The sequence below is a fragment of the Podarcis raffonei genome, chromosome 2 (assembly GCF_027172205.1).
Source record: "Podarcis raffonei isolate rPodRaf1 chromosome 2, rPodRaf1.pri, whole genome shotgun sequence".
Taxonomy (NCBI): Eukaryota; Metazoa; Chordata; class Lepidosauria; order Squamata; family Lacertidae; genus Podarcis; species Podarcis raffonei.
In genome coordinates this window covers 81,552,649-81,567,892 of record NC_070603.1, presented here as the reverse complement: position 1 = coordinate 81,567,892, position 15,244 = coordinate 81,552,649, and the positions used below count along the sequence as shown (strand labels likewise).

The following is a 15,244-nucleotide window of genomic DNA, read 5'->3' as shown; positions in this document are numbered from 1 at the left end:
TTGTTTTGTATAGATGGTAGAATCAAGTGTCCCCCATCACCACAATTGTACTAGGCTTGTGCTAGGCTACAGTTCATAATATTCTTCTCTAGTCAGATCAGAGTGTGTGTGTGTATAGGGGACTAGAGGATGAGCTGCACAGTTGGCTGCCTGGCCATCTTATCGCCTGCCTCAGTGCTAGAACTGATGGATGCACAGTTCACTGTTGAGATGCAGAAGATCAAAACAGGGCATAATGTGTGTATGACTAGAGCCTTTTTCAAGCATTAATTTTCACGCTGAGGCCAAGCAAGGTGAAAGGGGCTATGGGCTGTGTATGGGCCTGGTGTCTCCCTTAGCAATCAGCCCTTTAAAATCAAGGGAGAAGTCACAACCTGCAAGGAAGGCTGCAGAAGTTAATTAACTTCTAACACAGTTGGCTTCTAATAGTGGCAGTGGGGCAGGAGCAAGGCAGTGCTACTTTGGAGGTGCGGCTAAATACATGACCCCACAACCACTTTCACCCTGCTTGTCCTCTACCTGTGCGTAATGTGTAAAGAGGCCTTAGGGGAGGCAGACTTTTGGTATGCAGTGATTTCTGGAAGACCCCTGCAGAGTACAAACAGCATAATGGCAAACTGATTAGAGGGCTTCTGTTCTAATAAGCTGTGCATAACTTTTGTAAAATAATAAAATAAATAAAATAAAATAATAAAATAAAAAATAAAATAATAAAAGAAAGAATTGATGGTTAACTTGGTTCTAGCTATAAAAAAACCTGAGCATGTGGGAAGGCATTTGGTCTGAACGAAAGATATGCATCTGTGGCCATTTGCCTTGTGAAACTTTTGATATGCAAGCTCACAAGTTAGGAGTTTCAGAGCAATGGGAATGTTTTGTTTACACCTGCCCTGCATGCAAGCAGCGCAGACCTTTTAAAAAATGACATACATCTACATGTGCAACTTGTTGTGTGCTCTTCCATGTGCAGTTTAACAGAATCATATTATTGTGATGAACCTTTGTGGCACAGGAAACAAGAGGTGTCAAAATCCATAATAGCTTCATGGGGAAAATATCGACTGAGATCAATCTTGCACTTTATTCAGACGTTCAGAAATGTCAATAAAAATTTAACGGTTGGGGTTTTTTGTTTTGTTTTTGCCTTGTTTCTTTAATTGCAATGAGAAATGTTGAGGTGGCTGTACAGCAATTGCATTTGAAAGGAAGAATGCCTTGCTGAAAGGTCTGAGAGTGTAAACTGCCATGGCAACAATTCTTTACAAGTTCAAATGGGTCGATAGGAATGAGAAAAGAAAGTCCTTATGATAAGCATCTGATTTATGAGCTTAAAAGGAAAGGCAAAGGTTCAGTCAGCATGATATCTTAAGAACTGAGACCCCAGGTGCCACTGTGGGAGGCAGAAATCCTTTATATTGTATATTTATAACAAAACCAGACCTTTTCATAAAATGTGTTGGATTTGGAAGCAGTCTCTCCCTCCTCCCCCAAATATAGCTAGCATCTCACGAATTTGAAGAGGCCCAACACCCAGGAAAAGGCATGCTGCAAAGACCTTAAAAATAAAAACAGCCAGTTGTGTAATAACAAATGCAAATTGTGTGTGTGTGTCTAATAGTGAGTTTTAACTCATATACCTCAATAATAGGAAGGTGCATAGTATTTGCGTGTGTGCATCCATACACTTAAGTGTGTGTGTGTGTGTGTGTGTGTTGTAAGGTAAAGGTAAAGGGACCCCTGACCATTAGTTCCAGTCGTGGCCAACGCTGGGGTTGCGGCGCTCATCTCGCTTTATTGGCCGAGGGAGCCGGTGTACAGCTTCTGGGTCATGCGGCCAGCATGACTAAGCCGCTTCTGGCGAACCAGAGCAGCGCATGGAAGCGCCGTTTACCTTCCCGCCAGAGCGGTACCTATTTATCTACTTGCACTTTGACATGCTTTCGAACTGCTAGGTTGGCAGAGCAGGGACCAAGCAACGGGAGCTCACCCCGTCGCGGGGATTTGAACCGCTGACCCGCATCCCAGACATGTGTGTGTTGTACTAAGCAAAAAATATTGTCATTTCAAAAGTCTTTTATGGCAAAGTACTTAACCATATAGGGATGTGGGTGGCGCTGTGGGTTAAACCACAGAGCCTAGGACTTGCCCATCAGAAGGTCAGCGGTTCGAATCCCCGTGATTGGGGGGGATACTTACCGTATATATCAAGGACTTGTTCAAGAAGTACTTTAGCTTCCTCAACAAAAGCTGAAAATTTGCAAGCTTCATCCACTTTGGCAATGTTCCTGTGCCTGGAAATTTTATTTGGGACTTCCGGGTTAGCGCCATCGGCTAATGGCGGATTCCCTCCGAGCTCCGGAGGGAATTGGCTCTGCAGGATTGGGTCTTGCCGCTGCGGCGACGCAGGGACCCTCAGAAATCACAGGCGGTGAAGCCTGTGAACCTGGTGACTCGGCGGGCACCATTTGTGCCCCCGACCTGCGAAGGAGCCTTTTTAAAGGCTTCGGAACGGAAGACGGGGTGAGCGGCGCGGTGCTGAGAGTCGACTGCTTCTCCTGCGGAGTGAAGCCGCATTGCCATGGTCGGAGAGCGCTGACTTCTTCTTGTGAGCAATTGGACTTTAAAGCAACAACCCGTGAGTAGTACGGAAATTGGAATTGTAAAGAAATTTTTTTTTTGAATTAGGCACGATGGGGGAAGGCGCAAACAGGAAGTCTGTCTCCCCGTCTTGTAAATAATCTAAAGCAAGGACCTGCTAACTAAGGTCGAGAGAACCCCTTCTTTTTTTACTTGGTAAAAGACATTAATTTCATGATTTGGCAGTATAAGAAATCTTACTGGAGGATAAAGAGCTAATCTTGGGAGCTGAAGTGCCACCCCCCCGGACCCGGGAGTGCTCTGCGAGAGAGCCTGTTGATGAGGTATTGAAGAGTTTGACAGCTGTGAAATTAGCTGTCAAGATGGGAAAAGAGAACTTTGTTTCTGTTGCTTCTGCTGGTTATATTTGTTACAATTTGGTTACAATTTGTTGAAAACAAGGAAGAACTGATACAAACTAACTTGATTTTTGGATTTGAACTGGAAGGAATATTAAGTTACCAAAATCCCTCTAGAGGGGGATTTGGGACATTACAAGAATGGCTGGAGGAGGGAAAATTCAAGCTGAATTGGACAGAGTTTTTGTTCTCTTGGGAAAGTTACAAGGCCAAATTGATGTTTTGGCTACAAATGTTGCAACTCTGAACTTAACAGTAAACAACATCACTGAATTTGATAAGGATTTGATTCAGGAAGTCCATGCAGCTGGACAAAAAGAGAAACTTGAGAGCTTTGAGAGTGTGGAGAAGGAGATATATGTTGTTCTTGAGGAAAAGGAAGGAGGAGCTGTAATTTTGCAGATGACAAAGGAGAGCCAGAGGCCTGACATGATGGCTACAAAGGAAAATAAGAACTTGATGTCGAAAATCTGGTCCGAATTGGAGATTGAAGAATGGAGAGATCTCCTTATGTGGAGATCTGAAGACCCAAGGATTACAAATTTGTTTAAGGTGGAAGTTGGAGCTTTGGGGACATTTGGACTTGAAAGGAGTAAGAAACAAGATTCGGGCTCCACTTTTAAGTATGGAGGTCTGGCTGGAAGAAATATGGATCCCGTTGGGCCAGAGCTTCTCCGAGATCTGGTGTTTAATATTAAGGACTATCAAAAAAACCGGCAGAGAGGAATTGAGAGAGAATTAAGAGCCTCGGACGTGAGATCTCCAGGCTGATAGTAGACTAAGACTGATGGACATTTGTTGAGGATTGAAACCGGGAAAGGGGTGGTGGAGTTTGGGAATCCAAAGGGTGCATAATTACAATCTGTTTTGTTTTTACTTTGCTTTGTTATTTGTATGAAAATTGGGGAATTCGTGGAAGGGAATTTGGGTCGACTTTAGAAAAATGTTTTAAGAATGAGTACTGATGTATAAGTATTGATGTTTAAGTTTGGATAAGGTAAAATTGGTTTTTTTAAATGAACTAAATAGAAAAAGGTCAAAAATTAGGGATAAGAACTTGCTGAACTAACAATTTGAATTGGAATATAAGAAGGGGAGGTGTGGGGAAGTCAGGGAAATATGTTATAGAAAAATAAGGATTGTGAACTTTATGTGTTTTTAAATTTTTTTGTTTTTTCTTTTTTGATTCTTTTTTAATGTATTAAAGTTGAAAATTTCAATAAATATCCTTAAAAAAAAAAGGAAATTTTATTTGCTTCTGATGAAAGGAGGAAAAGTTACACAGATTTTAGATTACCCATAAGGGCAAATAGGAAACATAGCTTTATGGAACACAAATTGAATATTGAAACAGACAGAGTACATAATGACTCAGAAACAGGTAAAAGAAGTCTCGATACAGATAACAATTTACAATGTGATTGATTTTGATATTAGAAATTGATTTGCGTGTTAAGGGGGGAATATAAGTTTTTGTAAACTTTGCTACACTTTTTTGTAGATTCTTATTTCAGTTATATTGGTTTGCTAACACCCTAACATATATAGAGATCTCAGTCATTTAAAGCTGCTGTGTGCAGTTGAAACTCATTTTACAGTAACTTGCACAGATGGCATGTTACTTTCTGTCTGAAATGTGACGCTTTTTAATTTCCCTAAGGACTGTTGTGTGAACCTGGCCAGAATTTCCTCAATGGGTATTTGTCTCTGGTTTCTCTAATTTGCTTATCTGAAATCAGATTCAATCTGATAGGAGCAATGAGTGGGTGGCTTGCATACAAGATGGCACAGACATGTTCAATCATATGCTTCAGTCCTGTTTGTTCAATAATTATCGTATCAGCGGATGTTTCCTATCTAATATGCTGAAGTAATTAAATTCTGAGGCCTACTTCTTGCATGTAGGAAATAAATTTCCTTCTGTGATGACAGATACGGTCTGAACGGCTAGGACATAAATGGCCAATGGAAAACTTGATAGATCATTAAACAGGGAGCAGTGTTTGGAGAAGGAGGAGAGATCCTGGGTTGCCCTTGACCAGGTTGAAAATGCAGCATTCGTACCAGCAATCTTTATATGAAATGAAAGAAAGAACTGGCATGTTGAACATACCAATTCACTTGAAAGACTCAAATCTATCTTGGAAGGCAGTAGTTGCAAAGACATACTGTAGTTCGAAGACAGCATTCATTTCAGCTCTTACACATCAGTCCATCTGTCAGGTGGATCCCGACGAGAATATGGCTCCTTAAAATGGTAGGACAATTTGCCTTTATAAATACAGTGGTACCTCGGGTTACAGATGCTTCAGGTTACATACGCTTCAGGTTACAGACTCCGCTAACCCAGAAATATTACCTTGGGTTAAGAACTTTGCTTCAGGATGAGAACAGAAATTGCACAGCGGCGGCGCGGCAGCAGCGGGAGGCCCCATTAGCTAAAGTCGTGCTTCAGGTTAAGAACAGTTTCAGGTTAAGAACAGACCTCCGGAACGAATTAAGTATGTAACCAGAGGTACCACTGTATATTAAAATTATTTGAGCTCTCTGGAGAACTAATTGCAGGTGTCTGATAACACACAAAGAGGTAAATTGAAACACATCTCGGAGCAGATTCCAACTTGGTCATGGGGAGAAAAATAGCTTGTTAGCAATGAAGTTGTAAAAGAAAAAAAAATCCCAACAAATTTACAGTAGTACATGTGAACAGTATGTATAGATTTGGTTTAACAATAAGAGTTCCTAATCATTATAAATCTATAGTAAAAATAATTGCTGTTGGTAATGGGGCAGGACTCTTTGAGCAAGTAGAATTGTAAGAACTGTTTTGCATATTAATCATAGGATTCTTTGATCACCAACTATGTGCTTTATGCGTGGCCAGTATGCTTCAATGTGTACTTTAGGGTTCTGGTGGGTGGCCACCCATGTATCACAGCCAAATGTTTTTCATGTTAGCCTTTTGATTGGTGTTCTTCAGAGCAATTGAGCCAATTTATTTGAAGTATATTAAGGTAATCTAGGGAAGCTTCTAGTTCAAAATAAGTGCTGGGCTGCCTGAAATAGAGGGAAATGATGGACCATAGAGCCCGAGGAAATTACCTCAGAAAGCAGCGTTGTGGCTTGTTCTGAATTGACACCAACTCCTATATTTTAATGTTATTGAAGGAAATAGGGCTGTTCAGACCAGGAGATATATGCATGTAGACCCTCCTCATGCAGAAATCTCCACTCAATTGATGGTTTTGGTACATGGCCCTTAGTGCATTTCTGTGCCTCATCCTCAGATCTGTAAAATGGGAATTATAGTGATCCAACTGGCAGGGATGTTGTGATAATTTCACAAGTGTTCACACTTGATTGTTTTAAACAATTACTTGACTTACAAGGTTGCCATTTTGAGAAATGGGAGTTCTCTTTAGCACAAATACAAATCCTCACCTCACAACAAGGAGATAATTGTGTTAGAAAAGGAAAAGAGCACAATGTTATATCCAACCAGGTTGTCCCCTTACTGCAAGGATTCCTACCTGTGCAAGAAGACCTCTTATTTTCTCTCTGCATGCTTCCCCAATCTGTTTTGGGGTTCACCAACCGTCTGGAGAAGAGTTGGGGCATGCAGGGGTGCATGAGGAGGGGAGTGGAAAGGAAAAGGGACGGCTTCACTGGTTACAACTCAGATACCCCATAATGTGTGATATACAGCAAGTATTTATGTTTCTGCCCATTAACGGATTTGGGGAGACTGATGTACTCTTCAGCTTCTTAACCAGGGTATACTCAATGCACAATAGACATTCATGTTGCTAAAATTATTCATTAAAGATCTTTCTGATTTTCCCCCAGGCTTTTGGTCAGGCTCACACCAACCACAAGAAAGTAGCAGCAGATGGAGAGAGCAGGGAAGAAACCTTGATTCAAGAGTCCGCCACAAAGGAAGAGTACTACATGAAGAAAGTCATGGAACTGCAGACAGAGCTAAAGCAGCTGAGGAATGTCCTTGCCAACACCCAGTCTGAAAATGAACGCTTGAATTCTGTTGCTCAGGAACTGAGAGAGGTGAGAGTTATTGGCCAATAATGCCTGAAGTGCAAAAGCTCTGAGGCTGTCTTGTTGGAAAGCCATGCCTATTTATGTTTCTGATAGACTCTTCTTAAATTAGGCATGCTGGGGACTTTCAAAGGCATTTCTCTATCTTCCATTCAGTTCAGCAGGGCCCACGAAGTCGCTCCTCAAACTAACTATATCTGTCCATATACATAAAAATGTAAGGCTGTTGACACGTTGCTGTTTGCAACTGCAGTGTGAGGTACAGCAGGCAAGTGGCCAAGCCAGAAGCACAGCTGGCAGGTGGCCCAAGTGAACTGTTTAAGTTGCTCTGTGAAGTGCCTCCTTTCTCTTTTAAAAGGGATTGGGGCAAGCTGTGAAGGGATCTGCAATGGGGTGGGTGTGGTGTGAAAAGAGGGGATTTGGTCAGATGGGACGGAAGGGCAGATAGCAAAGGGGTAGGTGTGGTTGGAGAGCAGGTGTGGTTGGAGAGCAGAGCAAGTAGGGGCGGTAGCCCCTAGTTAAAATCTAAACGTTAAAACCATGTCTCATTAAAACAGATAGTTTCAAGGTTTCCTAAAACCTGTATACAAGTAGCAGTGAGCTAAAAGTAATAATTAGATGGCCATCCTACATGCCTGGAGGAGCAACAACAAAACTTAATTTATCTTTAATATGAAAGGATGTTGGATTATTGGGGTTTTTTTGTTTTGTTTTATTTATGAGCGTCATATGTTGTTTTTGAGGTTAGCCTGCTGTGAACCCTTCTAGAGAACATAGTTGGCTAGGCAGTATCCCAGAGGTGGGAGCTGTTACCTACAGCACCTTTGTTCTTTTTTATAATTAATTTATAATTAATTTTTATTGATTTTACAATTAATTATTCATATACATATACATCTTCCATTATTTTCCATATATTATTCTCCCTCCCTCCCTCCCTCCCTCCCTCCCTCCCTCTCTCATCTACTGTTGTTATTCTTGTTTCTTCTATATTACATCATGTATCTTACCTAACTATTATTTTATTTTGCAAATTTTAATTTAAACATACCAAGGATTTTATCTGAGGACAGCATTTCTCTAGATATTCCTTTACAAATTCCCATTCTTTGTATTTTTTGTTTTTGGTGATTCCCAATGGCCACTTTGTTCTTGTGTCCTCTCTGAACGTTATGCTGTTCGCCATATTGAGGAAGCATTAGCCACATTAAATGGGAAGAAGCTCTTTTGATGGGGCTATGGATTACATGTTGCATCAAAGTATAAAGTTTTGTTATGTAAATGCTTATTTGCAGATATCTGGCTCTGATTCTCTCTCTGTGTGTATATAGATATAGATTGTTAAAGCTATGGCAAAAAATAGATTTTACTTCTTTAACATGTTTTACAAACATAATTTATGTTTGGTCGATTTTCCTTTTCTCTTATGTCCCTCCCCGACTCATTTTTTTCTGGTGAAATGAGGCATTAAATATAGAAATGGGAACATGTTGGTCCGTCCCCCCACAAAAAGCTGTGTATCATCTGCAAAGTTGACTGCTTCAGTTTCCATCTCTTGGAAACAGTGTGAAACAAAAGTATCAGGTTATTTTAAACTTTGTATATATCTGCTTGAACTGGTATGAAAGTTGCAGATTTCATAAGCATTCCTACTTCATCCTCCTCCTGCAACATATTGAGCGGTTTAATCTTGGTTGTTTTAGTTGAGAGAAAGCGAGAAGAAGCACCGTAGCAGGGAATGCAAGTTTTATTTGAAGCTTTTGGTTGTATGAGATTGTGCGGCAAAAAGTGCTGAAAACAAGTGGGGCTGATCTTTAGGGAGCTGTTGACACTGCGTAAAGCTGTCTTACTTCATCAGCACTGCATATGAGGACAGGCTGCAGATGAGATATCTGTGTAATACAGAACAGAAGTCTCTCCATGGCAGGAATGAGGAAGATCAGTTACAGTAGTTTCTGATTCACTGGCTGGAATCCCCCAGAAGTGTGGAGGGGGAAATGAAGGAAGATTGGGGAAGGGAGCTCTGCTCTCGGTGGTATGCTTTGCATACAGAAAAGTCCTAGGTTCAGTCCCTGGCATTCTGAGGTAGGGTTGGAGATGACACTTGCTACCAGTCAGTACAGATGTGTTGCCCCAGTCTCAGACACATATGTATGCAAACATGTAGTGCCCCCCATCCATTCTTTAAAACGAAAAATAATAATCTCAAAATGAGGTGGAGCAGGGCTGTCTATAGATTTGCCTGATTCCAAGCTGATCCAGTTGCCAGACAGGGGCCTGGGCCTCTGTTATGCCAGCCTGGTACTGGTTTAGCAGAAAATACCCAGAAATCTGCTCTCCATCACATCCACCACCTCCCTTGACCAATGCAGGTGTCAAGGCTTAGGATTCGATGGTGGAGCCAGTGTTTGCCTATTATGGTCTTCTGGCCATGGTTCCCCAGCCAGAGCTAGGACTGCTCTGCTCGGTTTCAGAGCAATACAAGTCTGGGCAAGAGGAACCCAAGTTAAAAGGAACCACTAAACCAACATCAATCAGAGAGCAGCATTTGCTCATTGCTTTCCTTCCTTTAACATGTCAGAACGCTTTTCTATGACTGACGGTTGCTAAGCGGGTATCTTAGCCATAAGAATAGCTCTTCTGGATCAGACCAAAGATCTGTCTATTTAGTTCAGTTTCATGTTGCCCACAGCAGCTAATCAGATTCTTTTGGAGCAGAGGCAAGAAGAGCCTTCTCCCAGTATCCAGAGGCAGAACTCACAACTGTGCCCATCACAACTCAGCCACTGTAAACCTTAGACCTTGGGCATGGTTGCTTCAGTGCTTTTTTGTCACAGTTGCAGGGCCCTAAATACTAGGGCACAGTCATTCCTGGTTGAGTTGCACATGTTCTGTGACATGGCATGTGCTAAAGTTTGTGTGTGTGTGTGTGTGTGTGTGTGTGTGTGTGAATGCATTTTTAAGACAGCTGCCTGTTTTGTGTATGCATCTTCAAACCATTGTAATGATTGAAACAGATTCTTACTCCTGCGCACAGAAACAATCTGCCTATTTCTTAAGGCATTATGATCTTTTGAAACATACTATCTAAAAGAAATCACTGCAGTTTTCTTGGAAAACTGTTTAGCCAGTTTTCTAGCTTGTTCTTGTTAAGGCTTGTTGATACAACATGAGTGTGGTGTTGCCATGAGCTAGCTTAGCCTCTGCCTCCTGGAGATTCTCTTGAGACTACTATGTACCACTAATTTTCCTATGTCATCTTTTAGGAAAGGTCCATCGTATAGTGACAGACTCATGGTTTGCATGCAAAAGACTCCAGTTTCAGCCCCTGAAAGGGTTGGGAAAGGACTCCTGTTTGAAGCCCTCGAGCACCTCTGCCACTCAGTGTTAAAAATACTGTACTAGATTAAGGAATGATCCGGCTCTGTATAAGGCAGATTCCTATATTCCAATGAGCACATGTAACAAACACAACACATGATTGTTGATCTCTGAGGTGAGCCATGTGGTTTTGTAGGTGTGTGTGTAGACCCCCCCCCCCAATATGAGCTGTTCCATTTTTTAGAATGGCGTGAAAAACCAAATACTTTATACAATTTATACAAGTCAAATAAGATCACCAGCCTCTCCTAATCTGTGACTAAACCATCTTTAGAAGAAACACACCAGCCCTCAGTTCATTCAGTGGTATTGGGAAGGTACAAGCAATTTCCATTTCTTTTTAAATACCATAAAAGTGGCAATTTTTCTGAGGCTGCCTTTGAAGAAAGTTCCTTTCGTACTTTCTGTCTGCATTATGGCTCATCTTGGTTAGGCTGAGCAGCATAAATAAACCACATGTTAATCTTCAAAATGGAGTTTTCTGATTATAATGATTTCAGTACAGCCCACTCCCCCCCCCCTTTTCAATCATGGTTTACATTAGCAATCAGGCTTTTATTCAGTAAAACTGTCCCGGAGCTATAAATTCACCTAAAGCTATAAAAATTCATTTGGTTATTTACAGAGAGCAGACCAGCCCTTTCCCTTCTCCCAGATAAGGAACTTTAGGGGTGAGTGAAAGAAGGTAGGCAGAATGAATGAATGGTGCGTGTACTGGGGAATTAATCCAAAGCTGAGTGTCCTCCTTCCTAGTCTTTAATTTCGTGCCACTGTAGCATGAATGAGCTTTCTAGACTGTCTTTCTTCTTCAAGCTGGGATTCCTATGATTTTCATTTGACTGCAGCAGCCAGTTTGAACACATTAGAAGACTTCAGATGTTGGTCATCTGCCATTAGTCTGCTCCCATGACATGTGAAGGCTAGAAGGAAGAGTTGTGCTGGTTGTGGTTTCCTTTGGTTAAGGTTTCCTTTGTTTTTTAAACACTCAGGATTGGCTGTTTTGAACTCTGCATTGCTTTGATTTGCAGGACAAACAAACAAGCTCTTTCAAGCTGTTTCTCTGCTCCCGCTCCCCAAGTCCACTTGCTTCCTGTTGTCATGCAGCAATTTTAACCCAGAGCTTATGGCACAAATTATCCTCCGCAGTCCTGCAGTCAGTGGTCATGTCGTCCACCTGTCTCCCCCCCCCCCATGTATGGGGAAGCCTTTCTCCTCCCGTTTGCCCTTCAGATGTACATGGGGAAAGGATTGTGCTCTCTCATATAAGGTGGAGTTAAATAATTTCCCCTTTAAAATCTGCAAAATTCCCAGCAGGGTTCCCCGTACCCTGAGAGCTTATAGCCTTTAATTTCACCTTTAAAAAATACAAATGGAGCACAAGAAATGTATGGCTGGGGGAAAGAGAATGAAGAAATCTTGGGTCCCGGTCTATTCATCCAGATTTGTCTGACAGTATATAGGATTTCTCCCCCACTGGCTCTTTTATCTCCCCCATTCAACCAGTGTTATTTTCAGCAAGTGTTTATTTTTAGGTGCCAGCTCTGTCACCATAGTAGCCAGCTAAGCTTGTTGTTAGGCCCCATCTGCCTACATTGGCTCAGTCTGGTGCTCTTTTCTATATACACAGTAGCCTAATTGTTCCATATCTCCAAGTTCCCATAAGCACCTGCCTTAACATCATTACTGAGGGCAGAGTATTCCTAAAGTCAGGGGCACACTTCTATTCCCCAGTGGGATTTATAGCTAAAATGCTGATTAGTCCTTTGTGTGTTTTTATCCTCTCATCTCTCAGAAACTGTTATACTAGTGGTGTGTGTGTGTGTGTGTGTGTGTGTGTGTGTGTGTGTGTGTGTGTTTTTAAGGACAGGACAAAACTTACTTTCCCAGCTAGGGGAAGCTTGCACTATGAGCCAAGCCTAAGTCATATGTTCTAACCAGAAGAACTTGCCTTACAAATACCGTATTTTTCCATGTATAAGACTAGGCTTTTTCCCTAAAAAAGAATGTCAAAAATTTGGGGGTGCCTTATACACAGATACATCTCCCTCCATTTTCTTAAATCGGAGTCCCCCAAAATAGGGGGCATCTTATACATGGGGGCGTCTTATAGACGGAAAAATATGGTAGTTTTTGTTTTAAAAGAAGCGGACTAAACGAAAAGCCTCTTTACATGTATTAATGTGGGTATTCTTAAGGAAGAGTCTGCATAGTGGGATGGTTGGTTCATGAATACTGGCCTATTAAATGAGTGATAGGTATGTATGCATTATAAAAAAGGATATTGTCCCTGCTTTGTTAATGTTACCAGAGTGTTGTCCAAGCCGAAAAACATGACTGAAAGGACATGAACAAATCTGACTCACCCCCCTGATAGTTCAGAATAAAAGCCCAGACTTCTTGTAATTGCAGCACAGCAAGATGAGGTATAAGATGCAAATGAATCATATGTGCAGAGTTGACAGGATTGATCTCACTCCCTGTTCCAAAGATGATATCAAAAGAAAACGGACTCTATTGTTTTGTTGTTGTTGTTTTTTAAAAAAGAGCAAGCAAGAATCAAAGTGAACAAGATAATAAATGCTGTAACATGGCGCAAGAGGTGTTTGGCAGCTAACACAAAAAGAGAGGAAAATAATTCAGGAAGCTGTCATGAAAGTGCACGTGCAATGTAAGAACAAAGGAGAGGGTAGACTACCAAATGGAAGGGTGTGGGACAGCCCTGAAGCTAAATATGAAAAATTCATTAAGCCCCATGCACAATTTTGGTCACATACAGTTCTGTTAGAATGGGGAGCAACTGACATTTAAGATGCTGTTAGATTTACAGTAAACCACTCTATGCTTTTCGGGCTCTGTACCCCGAATCAAGCGGTTGACCCTCAAATATACCTAGAATTTTGCAGAAGTCAATGGTTCACAGATCTCTGCAGAATATCTTTTAAATTTAACTTTGACATGCATTATTGGCACCGAGGGCCTACTTAGTGACTGCTCCTAGACTGTGGAACTCACTTCCATGGGAAGGTAGCTTTTAAATGGTGTTAAGTATGTTCAGTGCTGTTTTTGATTAGTTACTTATTTAATTGAGTGTTTATATTCATTGTGTGCTTTTAGTTGTACTTATTCCGTGAGTTGCCTTGGTTCTTGAACTGGGAGAAAGGTGAGTTATAAATAAAATAAATTCAACATGCATAAGCACAATGAATTTCACAACTCATATCCAACATAAATATTAGAATTTAAACCCCATTGCTTTTCATAATAGGCATTGGTGACTTGTGCTGACAGGATTCATACAAAGCAGAAACTTGTTGGCATCTGTTTGTCTCGATAGACAATGGAGTGCACCTCCGGGGGTGAAGTCAAGCTGCTGCGTTAGCAGCACTGAAGTGACCTCCCTGGAGTGCAAGCCTTGGCTGTGTGTATTGTGGCCCTGGGCTGCTCTTGGCATTGCTGATGTGGTCCAAAGGAAAGCAGAGCAATACATTTGGCAACCAGCTTGGCTGCAGGAATTTCTAGAAGAAGGCGTGCAAGGCACCATCCAGCCACCTTAGGGACTCTACTCTGGATTTGCAGAAACAGGAGCATAGTTCTTTGGAGTGTGCACTGAGCACAGGGTTCAGTTCAGTTTGGCTCTTCAAAATACAACCTGCCTCTTTGTCCCAGGATTTGTCATTACCTAGCGAAAACCCCTACTAATTGTGCTGCTTAAATGCCTACGTAATATAAAGCTTGCCTGTAGATGAATCACACTTTCAACATAAACAATTGCAAGCTTTGCTCAAGTACAGTGGTACCTCAGGTTACAGACGCTTCAGGTTACAGGCTCCGCTAACCTAGAAATAGTACCTCGGGTTAAGAACTTTGCTTCAGGATGAGAACAGAAATCGTGCGGCGGCAGCGGCAGGCCCCATTAGCTAAAGTGGTACCTCAGGTCGAGAACAGTTTCAGGTTAAGAACCAACCTCCAGAACAAATTAAGTTCTTAATCCGAGGTACCACTGTATGTTAGGGCATGTACAGTTGAAGCACCCTTTATTACATAATCAGTGTGAACAGGATCCAGTATCATGCTCTTCTTTCCCAGGTCTGACACCTTGCCTTCACTCAGCCTTCCCTAAATGGGTTCCTTCCAGGTTTTTTTGGACTACAAATTCCATCATCCCCAGCAAGCCTGATCAGTGGTCAAGGATGATGAGAGTTGTAATCCAGCAACACCTGAAGGCTCCCATGTTGGAGAAGTGAAGCATTACGTAGGTGGAAAGGTTAACCACAGCTGAGCAACCAGGGTTTCAGTTGAACTAGGTTTTGAAACCAGGGTTACCAGGTGATTTTGAAGTGTAGCTAAATTGGAACCCTGCTTAGCCGAAGCAGATCCTATGTCTTGTTTCATGTGACAAAGGGGTTTATAATAGGTTAAGTACATCCCTTGAAAACTACTTGTCCTGTGAATTGGCTCTTAGTGAACATGAAAAAGAAGTAGGTGGGAATGAGATTATGCAAGGCAGATATATTGCATGTCTGGAATGTGTTTGTGATATGGCAGGAGATGATAGTACTTCATTAAATGCCCACTAAAAGAAAGTCATCTGAAAGGGCACTCAGGCTTTAGCAACAGCAGCCAAGCTAAATGTGGGGTGGTAGCAAAACGAGAAAATTGGTTGGGGACAAGAAAGATAGGGATCATGCAACACTATTGTGTGTGCGAAGAGGTGCATTCCCAGGAAGCAAAATGGACCTAAATCCACCCTCTTTGAAATTTCTTCCTACTGGATGGGTCCGGTAGTGCAGCAGGCAGATAGTTGTGTATGTGACATT

General features: G+C 41.7%; 1 protein-coding gene across 4 annotated transcripts in view; it reads left to right on the top strand.

Moving 5' to 3' along the window:
* Positions 1-15,244, top strand: part of BICD2 (BICD cargo adaptor 2) — an 80,628-nt gene that overhangs the window by 46,227 nt on the left and 19,157 nt on the right. For all 4 annotated transcript variants that reach the window (XR_008329028.1, XM_053377800.1, XM_053377799.1 and 1 more), the window contains exon 2: positions 6,843-7,055. Coding sequence is in view for 3 of the 4 variants with exons in the window: in XM_053377800.1 (XP_053233775.1) it covers positions 6,843-7,055 (213 nt within the window). In the remaining variant the exon portion in view is untranslated. The remainder of the gene's footprint in view (positions 1-6,842; positions 7,056-15,244) is intronic.